Below are 19,580 nucleotides of genomic sequence, written 5' to 3' on the forward strand. Positions count from 1 at the left end.
TTCATTGTCCACATCATTATCAGCATTTTGGTCAAAGCCATTCAACAAGTCTCTAGGGAGTTCCAAACTTTCCCACATTTTCCTGTTCCAACCTCTGCCTGTTACCCAGTTCCAAAGTCACTTAAACATTTTCAGGTATCTTCTCAGCAGCGCCCCACTCTACTGGTACCAATTTAGTGTATTAGTCTGTTTTCATGCTGCTGATAAAGGCATACCTGAGAATGGGAATTAAAAAAAGGTTTAATGGACTTACAGTTCCACGTGGCTGGGGATGCCTCAAATCATGACAGAAGATGAAAGGGCACTTCTCACATGGTGGCAGACAAGGGAAGAAAGCTTGTGCAGGGAAACTCCCCCTTATATAATCATCAGATCTCATAACACATTCACTATCACGAGAACAGCACAAGAAAGACCTGCCCCCATGATTCAATTACCTCCCACAGATCCCTCCCACAACACATGGGAATTCAAGATGAGATTTGGGTGCAGACACAGCCAAACCATATCAAAACATTTTGGTAAAGATAAAATTTGAGCAGGGCCTAGAAAGATAGTTTGATCACCTATCAATGGATGCTGGATGAAAGGATGGGTGAATGGGGAGAGTAACACAGCATGAAGGAAATACTTACATAAAGACAAATACCACAGTTCATCCTTTTCTTTTCCCTAACCTGTAAATTCAAGATCTCAGGTTTCTGCTAGTACCATATAACTGTCCACACCATAATACTGGCATTCCCAAGGCCCTCTCATAAGTACCCAAGAGTAAGTCTGCTAAATATCCCAATCTGTATTTTTATGTCTCTGGTTTTATTTTGTTTCAGCTATTACAGTGCCTCTTGGTTGACATCAGTGCAAATGCAGGTGTTCGTGTCTCAGTCAGTGCCCCAGCTTGGTCAGAATGTACTGAATCAACCAATCTCACCTTTCCCACTTCTTCCAGGCCAGCTGTCCTGCCTGCAGCATCTCCTGCTTTTCAGGCTGAGCATCCCTACGCCTTCTCATGATGCTTCAGGAGGCCCAGAACCAAAACAAAGCATCACGCTCTGTTGTTAATTAGGAAATATTTCTCTTATATTTTTATCTTACAGGGAAGAATTAAAACATCATCCTCAAATCAACACCAAGACGACACAGGTGTCTGATAAATGATTACATTTGGGGATATTTATTTTCAGAACAAAATTTAGTATTTTCCAATGACTCTAGTTCTCTTAAACATAATTTTAACACACTTTAACAAAACAGAAAACAACAATGCTATAATTATAGATCCTACAATTCCAAAATTAAGTGATTCCTTCCAAACTTATACTGCAGTCTATGGTTATCTCTAAAAATCAGTTATCTTGACATGACTTCTCCTGACTGCTCATACTTAACAAATTCCTTTACTCTCTTAAATTTAGTTTACTTCATATATTGCTTAGAAATTCTGACCATAATTTATCTAATTTTACTCCTAGGTATACAAACATCAAATTAATAGAATCTACAGTATTATAATAGCCAAAGACAGAATTAAGTAAGGGATCTAATTTGGATTTTAAATTCTGAGCAAATAGTTTCTTTGTTAGCATATATGATGCATATATTTACATAAAACCATGCCACATGCAATGCATGACTAAAAAACAACTTTATATCCTAAAGTTAACCTATTTTTAAACCTATGCACACAGCTATATAAATGGAAAGATTTTTCCCATAAATTCAAGACACAGTTTGACAGGTTTTAGAAAGCAAGTGAAAAGAACGTGGCCACAAAATGCATGTTAAAGTCTGTTTCATCACACTAGTCATGTGACCTATAACTGGGTGAGCTGTAGTTTTCTCCTCTAGAAATTGAAAAGATTGCATAAAATGAACTCACAAGTTCTTTAATTTTACTTGCTTTGTGCTCTTACTTTGCCTGTTTCCTCTTCCCAGTTCCCCATGATTTCTATTTTATATGCATGTTTTGTTTTTCCAACAAGTATTTATTGAGTGGTCATTCTGTTCCAGGAAACTAGCTAAGCTCTAGGTATCATAAGTTTAGAAAAAAAAGTGGTTCTTGTTTACATAAACCTTGCAGTTCGGTGGACAAGATGGACATTCAACAATGAAAGACAGGATATACTGTGATGTTGAAAAGAAAAAGCCTTTCTGTGCCCTGTAGATTATGATTGGTAATCTAATTTAGATTGGAGAGCATCAAGGTCACAAAGAAAAAGTAGTATTTCAGATGAGGCACAGAAGGAAGTACATTTCAACCTTCTAAAAGTACAGTGGGGCATGTAGAACAGCCCTGAGAAAAACAGAGGCAGACAAGGTCAAGCAACTGACTGGAAAACAACATAGCCAGGGTGTGGCATGTAAAGAGGCACAAGCACGAGTGAGGCATCTTTGCTGGATTATCAGAGATGTTAGACTTTATTATAAGTGCATGGAGTTCATTGGGTAGGGACATTGATCCTGAAGTCAGAACCCAGCTCCATCACTTAATATTGGGTATTCTTGGGCAGTTTCCTTATTTAGAGTTATTGGTCGGATTAGATACATTGATATACATAGAACATTTAAAACACTGCTCAGCACGTTGTAAGAACTATGTCGTGTTTGTTGTTGTTATTATCTTCATCCTGCCTGGCTTCACTAGACAGAACAACTCAGAAGAAGGAGCACGACACTCTGCACACATGGAGGTTAAGTTCTGGGCTTATTTCTCCCTTTACAGACACGTTCTAAAGTAAAATGAGGGATATAGGCTTCATGGTCCCTAAGAATGTGGGCCTGAAATCCCAGGAGGAAAATATATAGGAGAGTTTTGCTGGAAATCACTGCAAGAGCATTTCATTATCAGATTAGCCTAGAGATGTCAGCTGCTGCATAGGAGACGGTGTAAGGCCAAATACAAATTTAAAAGTAAGAGGCTTCATTCTCCCTGTTGAAAATGGGGGAAGAGATTTCACTTTCCTCCTTTTTCCTAGAGCATTTACCTTAGAAAACTTGTGTGTACTTTCTCATGTCTTTGAAATGTTTATAAATCCTTTTGAAGATTAGATAGGCTTTGGTTAGCTTTATGGCCCAGGAATGTCTTTCGCAAGGACCTAGGAACCATCTTTTTGAAATGCTAACATCAAGAGAGATAGCATCCCTATCTCTTGGTTTTTGTAGGGTAGAAGCTTAACTTCTGTAGGCACCTATCTTGAAGTTGCAGAACTTCCTCCTGCCATAAAGAAATGACAAGCTTGTTTTTCCTCCAATAAAGCTACTTAGCCACAACAGGTGGTCACCCCAATTACCAGGTAAAATTAGGATGAATCATGTGTAGCATACAGTATTGTCAAGTCCCTCTTACTTGAGAACTAGTTATTGTGTCTCTTGAAAACGTGTATATAATGCGTTGTAACTGCTAGGCTATAAAAAGGAGTGAGATTTCTTACTCTTTGCAATCTCTTAGCAGATTGTGTGTAACGCACACCACATTCTGGTTGAATAACTTAATACTAAAAGTGTTTTTCTTCTGTATTACCTTTGTGGAGAAGATTTTTAGGTTAGGAGAAGATTTTTGTATTAAATTATATTTCCCCAATAGTAGAAAGCTAGGGGGAACAAAAAGAAAAGAAAAGAAAGAAGAGAAAAGAAAACTTGCTCCTACCATTATAACAAACAAATGCTGGATAATCTGACAAAAATTTTTTTAACTTTTTAAAATGCATCAGAGAACAAAGTTACAGGATGACCAATTAACTCGGAATTTAAGGAAAGTCTGACATCTCCAAGGAGGATGGAATGTAAGCACTTGCTTCCCTGGGGCAGATGCCAAAAGCTAGCTGATAAGAAGAATTTGGCTGAAATGTTGAACAAATTGTACAAACAACAAACTATCCAAAAAAAATTAAGAACAAAATCAATTTACAATAACAACAAAAAGAATAAAATACTTAGAAATAAGTACAAAAAGCACAGGCAAAAAAACAAAAATTAACAAGCAGGATTACATTAAACTAAAATGCCTCTGCACAGCAAAGGAAACAATCAATAGAGTGAAAAGGCAACCTGTGAAATGGTAGAAAATGTTTGCAATATTTATGTATTTAATGTATTCAATAAAAATTAATGTATTCAATAAGGGGCTAATATCCAAATTATATAAGGAACTCAGACAACTGAATACCAAGAAACAACCCAATTTAAAAATGGGCAAAGGAGCTGAATAGACGTTTCTCAAAAGAAGACATACAGCTCTAGCTCACCAAGCCCAAGTGGGGTGAGTTAGGAGGTCTCTATGCCATGCAGATTGCCCTCAAAGCAACCTACAAAAAAACTACAAAGGCCAGTGTGCCATCTACTGGAGGGGTGAAGAAACTTCACCATTAACAGGCTGGATACCAAGGCACTTGGTGAAATTAGATGTTATCAGAAGTCCACTGAATGCCTAATCCATAAACCTTCCTCCTAGCATCTGGTGCAAGAAACTGCTAAGGACTTCAAAACAGATCAGCACATCCAGAGCACAGCTGCTGGTGCTTTGCAGGAAACAAGTGAGATCTATCAGGTTGGCCTTACTGGAGACACCGAGGTGTGTGCAATCCAGGCCAAATGTGTAACAATTATGCCAAAAGACATCCATGCTGCATTCATGGAGAACTTGCTTGACAATCCACTAAGATGGGAAACATTTCATTCTCAACGAAAAAAAATAAAAAGCTCTTCTTCCTCTTATCGGTATTTCTGAGCGTTAGATTCCCCCTGCAGCCACCCCCATGGAGTCAAAAGGCGCCTAAGTAAATGACTGTGAGTGAAAAAATAGGGAATAGAAATCAGGTATTGGCAGTTTTTCCATTTTCGTTTTTGTGTGAATTTGTAATATAAATGCATGGAAACAAAGTATTAATGCACACCAAATGTTTCAGCTGAACAAGTTTCAGCAGTTCACCTTTACAGCAGTTATAAATAGACCTGTTAAATTTTTCTGAACAATGCCAGCATTTGGATTTTTTATAAAACAAATTTCTTGACAGTAACTAACTGGTGTTTGTAGCACTTTTATCATACAGTAAATTCCATCCATTCACTATACTTTTCTGAATAATCCTACAGGCAAGTACATGTTTTTAATGTTGTTTTTGCACTGTTCCTGTCAGTTTGCTACCAAAATGCATTAAACTACTTAAAAAAAAAAAAAAAAAAAAAAGGAGTTGGCCCCACAGTGGCTCATGCCTATAATTCCAGCACTTCGGGAGGCCGAGGCGGGTGGATCACTGAGGTCAGGAGTTTGAGACCAGCCTGGCCAACATGGCAAAATCACGTCTCTACTAAAAATACAAAAATACGCTGGGCATGGTGGCACGTGCCTGTAATCTCAGCTACTTGGGAGTCTGAGACAGGAGAATCACTCGAACCCGGGAGGCAGAGGTTGCAGTGAGCTGAGATCGCGCCACTGCTCTCCAGCCTGGGTGACAGAGTGAGATTCCATCTCAAAAAAAAAGACTTACAATAGCCAACAAGTATGTGAAATTAGTGTCATCACTAATTATCAGAGAAATCCAAATCAAAACCACAAGCTATCACCTCATACCTGTTAGAATGGCTTCATGTGGCTGGGCATGGTGGCTCCCACCTGTAATCCCAGCACTATGGGAGGCAGAGGCGAGTGGATTGCTTGAGCCCAGGAGTTTGAGACCAGCCTGGGCAACATGGCAAAATCACATCTCTACAAAAAATACAAAAATTAGCCAGGCATGGTGGCACATGCCTGTAGTCCTAGTTACTCAGGAGGCTGAGGCAGGAGGATCACTTGAGCCCAGGAGATCAAGGCTACAGTGAGCCATGATTGCACCACTGCACTCCAGCCTGGGTGACAGAGTGAGATGGTGTCTCAAAAAAACAAACAAACAAAGAATAGCTTAATGGCCGTTGGTAGTTCAAAAAGACAAAAGATAAACGTTAGCTAGGATGTGGAGAGAAAAAAAATGTGTACCTTGTTAGTATGAATGTGAGTAGGTACAGTCATTATGGGAAAAAAAATTAGGGGTTTTGTTTTGTTGCCCAGGCTGGTCTTGAACCCCTGGCCTCAAGCAAGCCTCCTGCCTATGCCTACCAAAGCACTGGGATTACAGGCATGAGCCACGATGCCCAGTCTATTCCCATTTTATAGATGGCAAAAGTGGACCCTGAGTTTTTAAAACTTGCCCAAGCCTAGCCTGCCCAGTAAAATTTCAGCCTGCACATTCAACAGAAGGGCAGGCCTGGGATGCTAACAAAGACAGCCTGGCCCAGAATCTATGCTGTAACTAGTGTGACACATTTGGCATCACTCCCAAGAAAGGGCAGACCTCCTTGGTCCTTCATACTGTGTCCATGTGCATCTCAAACGGGCTGGACAGACAAATCATGCACTGGTGTGGCAGAGCTTTCCCCGTCTTTACATCTTCACGCAGACCTGGAGAGAAGAGACCTCGGGTGCCCGTCAGGTTCACCACAGGGGCGCTAACTTACTGTCTCCTTGGTTTGCCAGCAAGTCACGGGGAAGATCATAGAATGTACTTAGGAAGAGGTTTCTTTTTCATCAAATATTTATTGCATTTAATAACAGGACCTCACATAGGAAGAAAATAAGTGAAAATAACATTATGTTATACTTTTCTCACCTCGTGTTTTATTGTGTTTGAATAGAAGGTGAGTCATGGAATGGTTTACCTAGAAAATTACAAAAGTGAGAGCTTAATAACTTTTTCAAAACATAAATATCGATTTCTCGATTATAAAGTAAAGCCTTCTGATACCCTTAAAATGGAGAATACTAAAATTTTAACAAAAGGCTAAAAATAAGCTCTACTCCTACCAACAAGAGTTAATAATTATACCACTTTGGGTAGATAACGTTACAGCCTTTTAAAAAATAGTCACACCAATGGTATGCCAGGTTTTATGGGATATAAGGAGAGCGGACATTCTGCAATCAGCAGTGCCTATGCACAAACAGAGAAGGAATCATGGTGTCATCCTAGGGGACCATGGAGTCTGGGAAGCCAGATCATCCCTGGGAGTCCCCTCAGGTCTGAACGGCCACTTACTGATATACAAGGTACACTGTGTTAGCCTTATTGCTGTCCAGAAACCAACATTATTTTTATGACTTTATGGAGACATTTTTTAAGTTAATGTGTTACAGGGAGTAGCAGAAATCTACCTGGAGTGTGGGCAAGTTATTAACACGTGAAAAGTAAAAATGATAATAGCTAATGCTTATAGCGCTATGCGCCAGCCACTGTTCCTAATGCAGCCCAATGATTAACTCTCGTAATCTACACTATTATTCCCATCTTATAGATGGCAAAAGGGGAGTGTGAGTTTAAGTAACTTGCCCAAGGCCAGCCTGTACCATAAAATTTCAGCCTGCACACTCGACAAAAGGGCAGACCTGGGATTCTAACGAAGGCAGTCTCGCCCAGAGCCTATGCTGTAACCACTGTGACACTGTTAAGTGGTCAGAAAAGGGCTGTCTGAAGAGGTTGTCCATAAGCTGGGACCTGAAGGAAGAACGGACAAGCAGGAGGAACAGTACGTCAGGCATACAGAACAGCACAGGCAAAGGACCTGAGGTGGGAACAGTGTAGCATGTTCAGGGAACTAAAGAAAGCCATTGTGTGGAGCTGAGGCAGCAGGAGGGAGAAGATGAGGTGACATGAGATGGGGGAGGAAGAAGGGACCAGGTCATGGAAATGAGGAGAATGTGCATGCCAAGTGTGAAGGGACAGAGCTCAGAATTCCACGCCCTAACTCTCTCAGACCCATGTCCTTTCCACTTCACATCACTGTGGCTTAAACCCCCACCCAGCAGACACCCACAGTGGTTACCCACTGCCAGCTTCAACAAAGCCCTGAGATCTTTCCAAATGAAAAACCTGATTCCTTCACTTTCCAATGTCTAAACCTTTGGTTGTCACCTCTTGCAGGATTAGGTGTCAATTCTTTAGTGAGGCTTAGAAGCCCCTTCAGGGTCTGGCCCAGCCTCCTTTTCAGCTTCAGCTCTTGACACAATTCCACACCCACACTCAACCTTGGCACAGACCATTGGAATGTTCTCGTACCACTTGCCAACCTGTGATGAATAAATTTCCCCCATTAATCACTACCACCTTTGCTCATGATTTTGTGTTTATTATTTATTTCTAATGCAGATATTAAATTAGTTTTTTTCCAAATGTTAATCATGCTTACAAAGCTCTGGTCTTTGGCATTCTAAGTGAAATAATCACTGTCCTTGGAATCCAGGTTTTAAAACATATCAACTTGGGTTCACTATGTACAATCCAAACTCCTGGATTTCCAGGATTTCTGTGTGTGCTTCAAGTTGATCCTCTGAACCGGTGCCACTGGCAATCTAACTACCTGGTGTTACACATCACACAATTATCCACACAGGTCTTCCACATTCTTATTCCCAGGAGGGTCAAATCTCTCTCCTAGGAGCTCTATATTCTTGAGGTGTATCTTCTTGTCTCTTGAGGTATTCCCCTCTTTTGAATTGAAGACTATACCTTGGAGCTTTTCATTATAATTCTATTTTTTCTTTCCTTTAGTTTTCCACTTGCTTTTTTAGTTTTTCTCTTTCATAACTCAGCCAGCTCTAAATTATTGATTAAATAAGTGAATTATTTAGTTCAAATCCAATTCTTGACATTTTATGAAAACTTTCAGATACCCTAGTAGATTGTGAGTAAGTTAAGAATCTTCAAGGGAATTGTGATAACACTAAATTATAATAATGAAACAAAAAGGTAACTCTTAGTGAACAGAAAGATATTCTTGAGTCTCAGCTGTGATTTCTGAGATTAAATCAACTTCATAATATAGGAAAAGTACTTCAGAATTCTTAGCTTAGAACTGTCATAATTTTAGCTCAAGAAGATGAAAATGGCCTTCTACATTAATTTTCTTCAAAGTTTATTGAGTGTGCCATCACTTCTATTTCTCCTTCACAACGGCGAATCTTCTAGCTTTTAATCACCTAGCTTTACTGTTTCACATTGCAACTTACAAATCTCAGAAAATAAATTTTTCATCCATGTTGATGATGTGAGTGAGTTAGATCTGTAAACAAACTATAAAGCTTTGGATAAAAATCAGTCATTTCCATGGAAAATGTCCTAGGATTTCCTTTTCTCCACTGTCCTTTGCTTCAATTCCTGATAATTTTACAAGGATCTCTTGGATTGCAATAGGTCCTTCCTTTTCATCAAATGTAAAATCAGACTTAATCGTTATATAATCATTATATTAAAATGTGGGTAAAATTAAGAGCATTAATTAACTCTTATTGGTCAGTCTCAGTACAAAACACTGAAGGCAATGAAAAAGTAATAAGATATAGATTGTTCCCTTAAAAAGATAATAGTAAGATATGGAGAAGCAAACACACAGAGGAGGAACTAGAAAGGAAGAAATTAAAAGGCTTGAAACTGTAAATAAGGATTAAATACCAATGAGTGAAAGGGAAATCTGAGCAGTTAATTTTTATCTTTAAGTTCACTGACGTCTCTCAGGGATATAGTTACAGATCTAGGATTGTTTATCACTAAATTAATATAGCAGCATTTCATTTACATTAAAAATTAAAATTACAGGTGTTTATACATTTAAGCCATGCATTCATCCATAATCGATTTTTGAGCTTCTCCTAGGATATATGACATTGGCACCAATTTGTTAATAGGATGGCTTAGCAAAGATACAAAATACCTTCTCTAAACGTGTTCTGTATTTTATTTCCCCTCTCTAAACATTTATTTCAATGGGCTTCTAAACTGAAGACTCCTTTTGATCTCCCCTATTTTCTTTATGCATTTTTCCTATGAGGTAAATAAGCTTTTATCTGATTCTTTGGATGAGGTTACAATACCTTAACTACATTAATAACTGCCCTTCTGACAAAGTAGGTGACACATTGTCCAAAAGAAAACAAGAAAAATGTGAAACTGGGAAACAAAGAAAAACATCAAAATTAGTTAATAATCAAGTTGCTACATTGTTTTCTAATTTAACATTTATTATCAAGATAGTAATTGTTTTTTTTAAATGCTTGTAATATGTATTATATACATGGACACCAGGAAAACACAAGGTGGTATAATCTCTTTAACAAGCCTAAAGAAGCTGATGCCTTAAAGTCTTCAAAGAAGATCAAGAGTAAACATTTTGATAAGTTTTATTAGATACAAAGAAGTGTGTGATTTTGTTTTCCTTTGCAACACAGATGCAATGTGCACTGGAAATATTATAGGCAGATAAGGTCCAGTGCAACATGCATTGTGGTCTTTCTCCCTATTACTAGGTTAGTGAAAAAGTAATTGTGTTTTTTGCCATTACTTTCATTTCTAATATTCTATCTAATACCTATTAGATAGAATTATGTGGGATATTTCTTGGTATAGGATGCACTTAACTCCTTGGGGGAAGTATGCCAAATAAAAGCTTTAGGGAATACTTTATACATCATATTACCATTCTTCTCTCTCAGTAATTTCTCTGCTTTCCTGCTATTCCACATTTTCCTCCCTGCCACACCAACCTACTACCAGGTGATCAGAATGTTAAAGTGGTAAAATAATATAATGGATGAAAAGGAGACATAGGGCCTTCCAACTCCCTAAACATATAAATGCTCACAGATATTTTGAAGTCTCAGAATTGACCCCAAGTGTTAGCTGATTAAAGGAAGGCCTTCTGCATGGATCTCAGTGTCAGTCACAATAAGGGTCTGATCTCTGTTCCAGACTCTCCCAATAGATGTTGCTGTACATGTGAGTTTCTGAAATCTATTGTAGAATGCACTGACAGACACACTTTCCCTGGGTTTTAGCAGCAGGTTAATTTTTCATCTCTTTTTTAACTATATAAACTTTTAAACTTACCCCAATAGCTGCTAAGATTGGTGCTTGATAAATCCACTTGAAGTCTCCAGCACTAAGTTCCCAGCACCTGAGACATTGAAAAAAAAGCTGTCATGAATAAATTGGCAAAGCAAATGGGTAGTATTAAGTAGAATTTTAAGTTTTACCAAAAACTCCAACCCCACACTTCCAATTACGAAACAAATAGACAAAGAAATCTTATCTTAAAACACCCAAGCCAGTGGGGGGAAAAATTGTAACAGGTATTGATTTTCATATCATTAGCTACCCCTTGAAGATGAGTAGAGAATTATAAATATTACCAAATTAATTTTATTGTGATGAGAGTCAACCATGTTTCCAGAGCCACAAAAGGTAATAGTCTTCTAAATGTCATACAATTGATACTTCACTTTTACTATTATTAGAATGAGCCATGATAATTTAAATTCACTGATAAAGTTCTCTCTCACAGACATTACAGCAATTCTATTTTACTTCAAACATTGTAGAATCCTTACAATAATGCAAGTTATTCTTATCCATAGAAATGCAATAGAAAATGAATGCAAACTATTCTTGTCCATAGAAATGAAAATTAGCTGTGATGTTCAGTGGAATGTGATTAGCATCCTGTAAGTATTGAGTAGTTTTTGCATTTATTTGTAAATTTTTGGTATTTATTGTACTGAATGTAAATGTGGTTCTTTAGATTTCTCCTTGGAATCAATCATAACATCTTAGTAGTTCCCTCATTAATTAATAAGGTTAAAATATATCTAGACAAATACAAATCAAAACCACAATGAGATATCATCTCACACCAGTTAGAATGGCGATTACTAAAAAGTCAAGAAATAACAGATGCTGGTGAGGTTACAGAGAAACGGGAATCCTTATATGGTGTTGGTGGGAGTGTAAATTAGTTCAACCACTGTGGAAAGCAGTATGGCGATTCCTCAAAGAGCTAAAAGAAGAACTACCATTCAACCCAGCAATCCCATTACTGGGCATATACCCAGAGGAATATAAAGCATTCTACCGTAAAGACACATGTATACAAATGTTCATTGCGGCACTGTTCACAATAGCAAAGACATGGAATCAATCTCAATGCCCATCAATGACAGACGGAATAAAGAAAATGTGGTACATGTATACCATGGAATATTATGCAACCACAAAAAAAACAAGATCATGTCTTTTGCAGGAACATGGATGGAGCTGGAGGCTGTCATCCTTAGCAAACTAACACAGGAATAGAAAACCAAATACCACATGTTCTCACTTATAAGTGGAAACTAAATGATAAGAATTTGTGAAGACAAAGAAGGAAGCAACAGACACTGGGGTCTACTTGAGGGGGGAAGGTAGGAGGAGGGAGAAGAGCAGAAAAGGTAACTATTGGGTACTGGGCTTAATACCTGGGTGATGTAATATTATGTACAATAAACCTCTGTGACACATGTTTATCTATGGAACAAACTTTCACATGTACCCCCAAAACTAAAATAAAATTTTTTTTAAAAATCTTTGACAGGTGTTCATTTTCTATTTGTATAAGATCCATGACCTTATCTTAATTTTAAAAAGTTTGTTTTTAACAGTACTTAATTTAAAAATTATATAATTTGCCTTTTTTTTATATTTGGTGCTTCCCTTCCACCCTAACTTGAGTTTAAGTTCTACATGGGCAGAGATCACTGTTGTTTTTGTGTTCTGATGTATTGCAAGTCCTAGAACAGTATGTAGGTAGTCAATAAATATCTATTGGATTGAATAGACATCAATTGAATTCAAATTAAGTTTTACTCATGCTCACCCAATCTGGTTTGTACTAGTAAAGATCTTACATTGGAATAAATAGTACAGAAATAAGAAACTAGTACCACTTGGCACTTTAACATAACACTTGAAACAGTCTTTTTTAACTAAAGACACATAAATAAAAGTCTTCAGTTTCTTTCTCTTTTCACAAAACCCAGTATTGATTGTGGCAATGGTAAATAATATAAAGAAATTTGTGGGATATGATGATAATTTTTTAATTCTAGATAATAAAGTTATCACAAAGTTACTTTTTATTAATGAGCAAGCTATAGATAATAAAATACCATTTTGACTTTTCCTTAAGGGTAAAACATTTTCAGTACATACTAAGAACTACATTTTTTTAAAGTTTAACTTTTACATATAGGCAATATGTTCTCATTTTTAAAATCAAACTATATAAAAAGACAGCCATTGAGATGTCTCACTCCTCCCCGTGTTCCTGTCTGCCTCTGCCCCCATCCCTCTCCTTACAGATAACATCTTTTATTACCTTATTGTGTATGCTTCCCATGTTTATGCATACACAAACAAATACAAAGGTTATATTCTTACTTTCCTCTGTCATACAAAAATGTCATGTATGCACTATTCTGCAATTTGCTTTTTCCTTTTAAAAGTGTATTTTTTATTTCTTTGCATATCCGTACCAACAGAGCTCAGCAGCTCCGCATTCCACTAGGAGAATATACCACAGCCAAATCAACCAGAACCTTACACTTAGAATGCCAAAGACCAGAGCTTTGTAAGCATGATTAACATTTGGAAAAAAACTAATTTAATATCTGCATTAGAAATAAATAATAAACACAAAATCATGAGCAAAGGTGGTAGTGATTAATGGGGGAAATTTATTCATCACAGGTTGGCAAGTGGTACGAGAACATTCCAATGGTCTGTGCCAAGGTTGAGTGTGGGTGTGGAATTGTGTCAAGAGCTGAAGCTGAAAAGGAGGCTGGGCCAGACCCTGAAGGGGCTTCTAAGCCTCACTAAAGAATTGACACCTAATCCTGCAAGGGGTGACAACCAAAGGTTTAGACATTGGAAAGTGAAGGAATCAGGTTTTTCATTTGGAAAGATCAGAGAGGTTAGGTTGTACATCTGCTGTTCCAGAACCAAGAAGTAGCAGAACAAGCCTATAAGACACCTGTACCTGAGCTCCTTCTCAGCACACTCCCATTTAGTGCCAGGTACTATGCTAAGTGTTCATAATAATGTATTAATGTCATTTATACATTATTATTTCTGCTTTATACACAAGAAACTGATACACAAAGAGATTATGTGTTTTGGGTCCGTTGGTCCCTAACCGAGCAAAGCAGTTAAATCAAGATTTGAACTCAGGTCTGTCAAAATATAAAGAAAGGATTCTTTACTATTTAATGCAAATGTACCCTTTACACTTAAATGGTTATTTAAATGTGTTAGGTGTACCATGATACATTAAAATGTATTCTTAAAAATGATACATTTTAAAAGATTTACAGCATTGTTGCCCTGTACTTTAAAATGATACATTAAATTAGCTCCATGCTACCTGGAAGAACTTAATGACTCACAGTTAGAGATAAATTCCACTTCTAATGTGTGTTTATTATTTTAAAATATTTAATTCTGCTATAGAAGATATGATAACAAATGGGATGGATGAAACCCACAGTTTGCATTAAATATAGATAAGGATGAGTTAGTAGACCACATGTGTGTTAAACACAGGTACTAAAGACACATGAGGCAACTGGGCTCTAAACATTCATAATATACTAAATATACAAGAGCCACAAACAATCCCTGATACACAGGAAGTTCTTAACATTTTTGAGGGCATCATCAGCCACTGATTGATGGAACTCCTTCCCACATGTCCTTTTCCCAAGGGCCACAAATAAAACCCAGAACTTCTCTGCAGGCTAATTAGGAAGCTACAACTGTGGCCAGTGTACTTGCCCCTCCATCTCTATGAGGGAGTATGTGTCACTGGCCCAGGGCACCAGATTGTGTCTGTAGTTCCCCTTCCTGCCACCTTATCCCAGGTCCTCATAACCACACCATCCTCAGGGAAAGTTGATGTGGCAGAGAGAGAGAGAGAGTATGAATGCTGCCTATCCTAGGAATCAGGTAGTGTGGTTCTTCAACCTGCTTGCACTAAATCCTAAGTGGATTCTCTTACCCATCTCTTTCCACTTGCTTCTCACACTATATTTTAAATTTGTTTCATAATATATGGAGGTCAGGCACCTTCATCTAGTCTGCAAGTGTTTCTGCTCTATGACTTCTGGAATACACAGCTTGCTGGTAATGTGTTGGAAGCTATCATCGCATCAAGGTAATTTTCCTTGTGGCATCCCTAAAGAGCAATGGCATCAAGAACAGTAGCGAGTGTGAATTCTGAGCAGGAAGCCTGAGTCTTGAGAACATCTGAGGTTCTCTCTTTTCCTCTGCCTTTTCACTCACCTCGCATCAGCCAGGGTTGCTCGTGCCATAGCCCATGCTGCAACAAATGCTGCTGGAAACCCTGCAATCAGAAAATGATTCAGAGACTAGATTTATTTTAAGATTAAGGGGTTTTTTTCCTCAAATTCACCATACATAAGAATATACTATTAGCAGTTCAGAGAGAAAAATAGACATGAAAATTTCTGATATGTGAACAAGAAAAGTCCACTTAATTTTTAATAATGTCAGTTTGAGAAATTAGCAAGAATATTGATGTTATTTGTTCCTCTAGTCTGAAGATAAAAACTGGCCTAATTTTCATTTGAGGGGTGTAGGGAAAAGCCATATTTGGAGAAGAGTGAAGTTCCTAGGGTCGGAAGTAAGCAATGATTGGCATTTGACTTTGACTTTTGTCACGCTGACCATCACATGCTCTCAAGGAGTGAAGCAACAACAGGCACTCCTGAAAAGCTGAGAGATGCTGTTGTTTTAAAAACTTAGAATTTTTTCATCCTAAAAGTGGAAGGCATACTGAGGCAAGTTATAAAAATCAGGAAGTTTTAACCAGTTTAGTCTCTTCTTTTAGTTCATATTGGCACAAGACAGAAGCATTTTCATGCATTAATAGAAAAGGGTGACCACTATATTTGTCTGATGATTTGAGTGCGAGATATTTGTCCTTCATAAGTGCTAAACACCTTCTAGGCTTGTAACATCAAATCCATTATACCGACTTTCTTTTGCCCCCCAGTAAAAGTTCACTGTCCAGCTCATGTTGTATTTGATTAAACTCTGACATCACACACACAAAAAAATCATGAACCATAACTTTTATGGAATACTGCAGTAGGGGACTGAAAGACTTAAGAGATGACTTTTCATTATGTGGCCTTTATGAAAGAGGTTTAAATAAAGGATATACAGAAACCATAAGGAAAACATTTTAGACTCTAGGAAGCACCTTACAAAAGGGGAAAACAAAATTTTGGTCTAGCCAAGAACATTTTTTATCAAGCATAATTTTAAATTCTTTACCTTTAAAAAAACATTTGTAGTTTTTTTTATATTCTTAGCAACAAAGTGAACAAAGAAATAGGCTTAGAAAAAGAAAATTTTCAGAAAAAGATGAAAATGATGATATGCACAATAATGTCTTTGGTCTCCTTGGTGACCATCTAACTTAAGTTCAGCCTGCCTATACCACTACTGAATTTTATGATTCTATATTCCAATTTTATTTCTTGTTTCTATAGTATTCTTTTTTTAATCTGCTCAAATTCTGTATTCTAGGAATTTTTTGTCAAAATAAACCTACCTAATTCTGGTTATTTCTTAGGTTCTATTTGCATATTCTGTCTATCTATCTATCACATTTCTCCATTAATCATTTATTGTCTATTTATGTGTCAAAGATTGTTCTAAATGACATAAATAATGAACAAATAAACAAATCCCTGTTTTCTAAAACTTATATTCTGGAGAAGCAGTCAAAATTAACAAAGCAACTTCAGTTGCTTTTGGTTATGAATTGGCGCTATGAAGAATAAATAAAAGTTATACTATGTAATTGGGAGGGGACAGCTGCTTCTGGTAGGATGATTAGATATAAATCCACCATACAGCCTGGCATAGATCCTACCATATGGCCTGACATAGATCCCTCTGCTGTTCTACCTTGGTTATCTTCAAAAAGTGTCTGCCTGTCTTTCATCAATTTTCACATTTTATCATTCTTATATCTGCATCTTCTGCTTCCTTTACATTCTTCTGATCAGGTACTTCCTGAATGCTGTTCTATACAATATTTATTAATGGTGGTTGAATTGGCATTATGTTTTAGATGATAATTATATCAAATATCGTACACAGGCACTATGTCTTCATGGAATTGCTTTTCTCATCTGCTTAGAGAATCTTATGCATAAGACTAGCATAGAGACTACCGTGGAAGAATAAAGAACAGAAAACTACTTTGGGATCCTTTAAGGATTTTTGATCACCAGTCTTAATATGAATTGTTACATAATTTAGAACACAGAAATAAAGGCAAAAATACTTGACACGTAAATGTTGTTTTAAATTTAAATGTTAAATTAAGTAAATTTAATATAAATTTAAATGTTATCCAATATGTGCATTTACTGAAAGTTGAGGGTTTTTTTTTGTTGTTTTTTTTTTTTGAGACGGATTCTTGCTCTGTCACCCAGGCTGGAGTACAGTGGCGTGATCCCGGCTCACTGCAAGCTCCGCCTCCCGGGTTCACACCATGCTCCTGCCTCAGCCTCCCCAGCAGCTGGGACTACAGGCGCACACTGCCACGCCTGGCTAATTTTCTTGTATTTTTAGTAAAGACGGGGTTTCACCACGTTAGCCAGGATGGTCTCAATCTCCTGACCTCGTGATCCGCCCGCCTCAGCCTCCCAAAGTGGAGTTATTTTCATAAGGCATGTCAATACAAAACAAATAAGTTTTGTGAAAACAAAACTTTAACTTTAAAATAACTACAAATTAAAAATGTTGAATATGATACATATGATCACAACAAGAAAACAAACAAACAAAATAACCTAAAGGGTCAGAGTGCACGCATCTTGTGTGGGAGACTTTAACACATGTCTCTGTGTTTAAACACTTACTGCCAAGTGGATGATCAAAAAATGTTTGCTGGATTAAGATATTTTACAAAGGGAATAAAATGGGAGTGTGGGACTGTCTCCTGATTATTTTCAGGGAACATATTGTGTGAAAATATTCTATGTAAGATGGTATTACTAGGATAGGTGCTTTTATATGATGATATGTACATACTGGTGTTTCATCTGACAGTTGAAAATTAAGGATGGCTGCTAATATAGAAATAAATTACCATATTTAGTAACAATAAAAAACAAGAGAGACCTTTTACATACAGAATTAAAATAGAGGAAAATGTGTAGTTGAAATAAAATGGAACTAAGAATAAAGCACCTTATTTATGGGAAAACTGAGACAAGGATAGGGAAAATAACAATGCTTGGTTGAAAGAAAAGAAACAGTTATCACTAGTACTCACCTTTATTCTCTATACATCTTGTTTTATAATAAAAAATGTAAAAACAGTTATTTTAAGTATTTGTCCTTAATTTAGTAAAGGTCAGATATGACACCTATTCTTCTTCAGATTGTCGTTTCCTTTCCTTCCTATTTATTTATTTAATTTATTTATTTATTTATTTATTTTGTCGCCCAGGCTAGAGTGCAGTGGCACGATCTCGGCTCACTGCCAGCTCCACCCCCTGGGTTCACGCCATTCTCCTGCCTCAGCCTCCTGAGTAGCTGGGACTACAGGCGCCCGCCACCACACCTGGCTAATTTTTTGTATTTTTAGTAGAGACAGGATTTCACCGTGTTGGCCAGGATGGTCTCCATCTCCTGACCTCGTGATGCACCCGCCTCAGCCTCCCAAAGTGCCGGGATTACAGGCGTGAGCCACTGCACCCGGCCTCCTTCCAATTTATTTTTAAGAATTATCACAATCAGATTGCGCACAGTCGCTCACACCTGTAATCCCAGCACTTTGAGAGGCCGAGGCAGGAGGATTGCTTGAGGCCAGGGGTTCAAGACCAGCCTGGGCAACATAACAAGACCACATCTCTAACAAATAATAAGAAATAAAATAATAAAACATTTAAAAAGAAAAGGATCATCACAATCAATATAAGTGTAACTCCACACATCACTATAATGTGACTAACAGAGTTCTGAGTATTTATCTAGCTGAAAAGAGCTTAAAGTTATAAATATTTGGGTCCAAATGAGTAACAAAGGAATTTAAGCAAGTTCTCTGCTCTAACGAAGCCAGTAAATCACATCATTGCAAGTAAGTATAAAATTGGACTCGCTCTCAATTATTCTAGCAAAGTATCCTGCAAAGCATATATAATGTTTTTGATCATTTAGAAAATGAATTTAGAAAAATGAGTCAGATATATAAATAATGTTTTTAAATCAGTCTGTCAGTGTTGAGATAAGAGAAAGACAATCCATAAATCAAACAGATTTTGATATGTACTTCATTCAATGATAGCTGAGTTTCAGGAGCAGACAGAGAATCTTAAAAGAATACTACTATTATTTTCATTATATATGCCCTAGACTAGAGTATATTTTTAAAGCATGGAAATGCAAAGAGAGAGTCAGAAGACAGACTAGCTATAGAACCATAATTCCATAAAGAATAGTTATTACTCTTTTGACTTGTGGCTAATTAAGTGAGGAAAATATGGCATGTAAAATGCTTTCACAGACAGTTTCCATGAAAAGTCGACTAGTTTTCATGTGTGTTCTCAAACTATTTCATGAAATGAAGATTTCTATTGTAGTTGTCATTTCTATGCCTAAACTTTTGTGGAAAAATTAATAAAAGCTGTAAAGGAAGGTAAGAAACCA

The 19,580-nt window shown here is 37.1% G+C and overlaps 1 protein-coding gene across 2 annotated transcripts in view; it reads right to left on the reverse strand.

Moving 5' to 3' along the window:
• Positions 1-19,580, reverse strand: part of PTH2R (parathyroid hormone 2 receptor) — an 88,749-nt gene that overhangs the window by 23,503 nt on the left and 45,666 nt on the right. For both annotated transcript variants that reach the window (XM_032754725.2, XM_058439076.1), the window contains exons 8-9: positions 15,171-15,231; positions 10,908-10,974 (exon numbers count right to left, since the gene is read on the reverse strand). In XM_032754725.2, coding sequence (XP_032610616.1) covers positions 10,908-10,974; positions 15,171-15,231 — 128 coding nt within the window. The remainder of the gene's footprint in view (positions 1-10,907; positions 10,975-15,170; positions 15,232-19,580) is intronic.

This window comes from Hylobates moloch, unplaced genomic scaffold, assembly GCF_009828535.3.
Source record: "Hylobates moloch isolate HMO894 unplaced genomic scaffold, HMol_V3 SCAFFOLD_1, whole genome shotgun sequence".
Lineage (NCBI taxonomy): Eukaryota > Metazoa > Chordata > Mammalia > Primates > Hylobatidae > Hylobates > Hylobates moloch.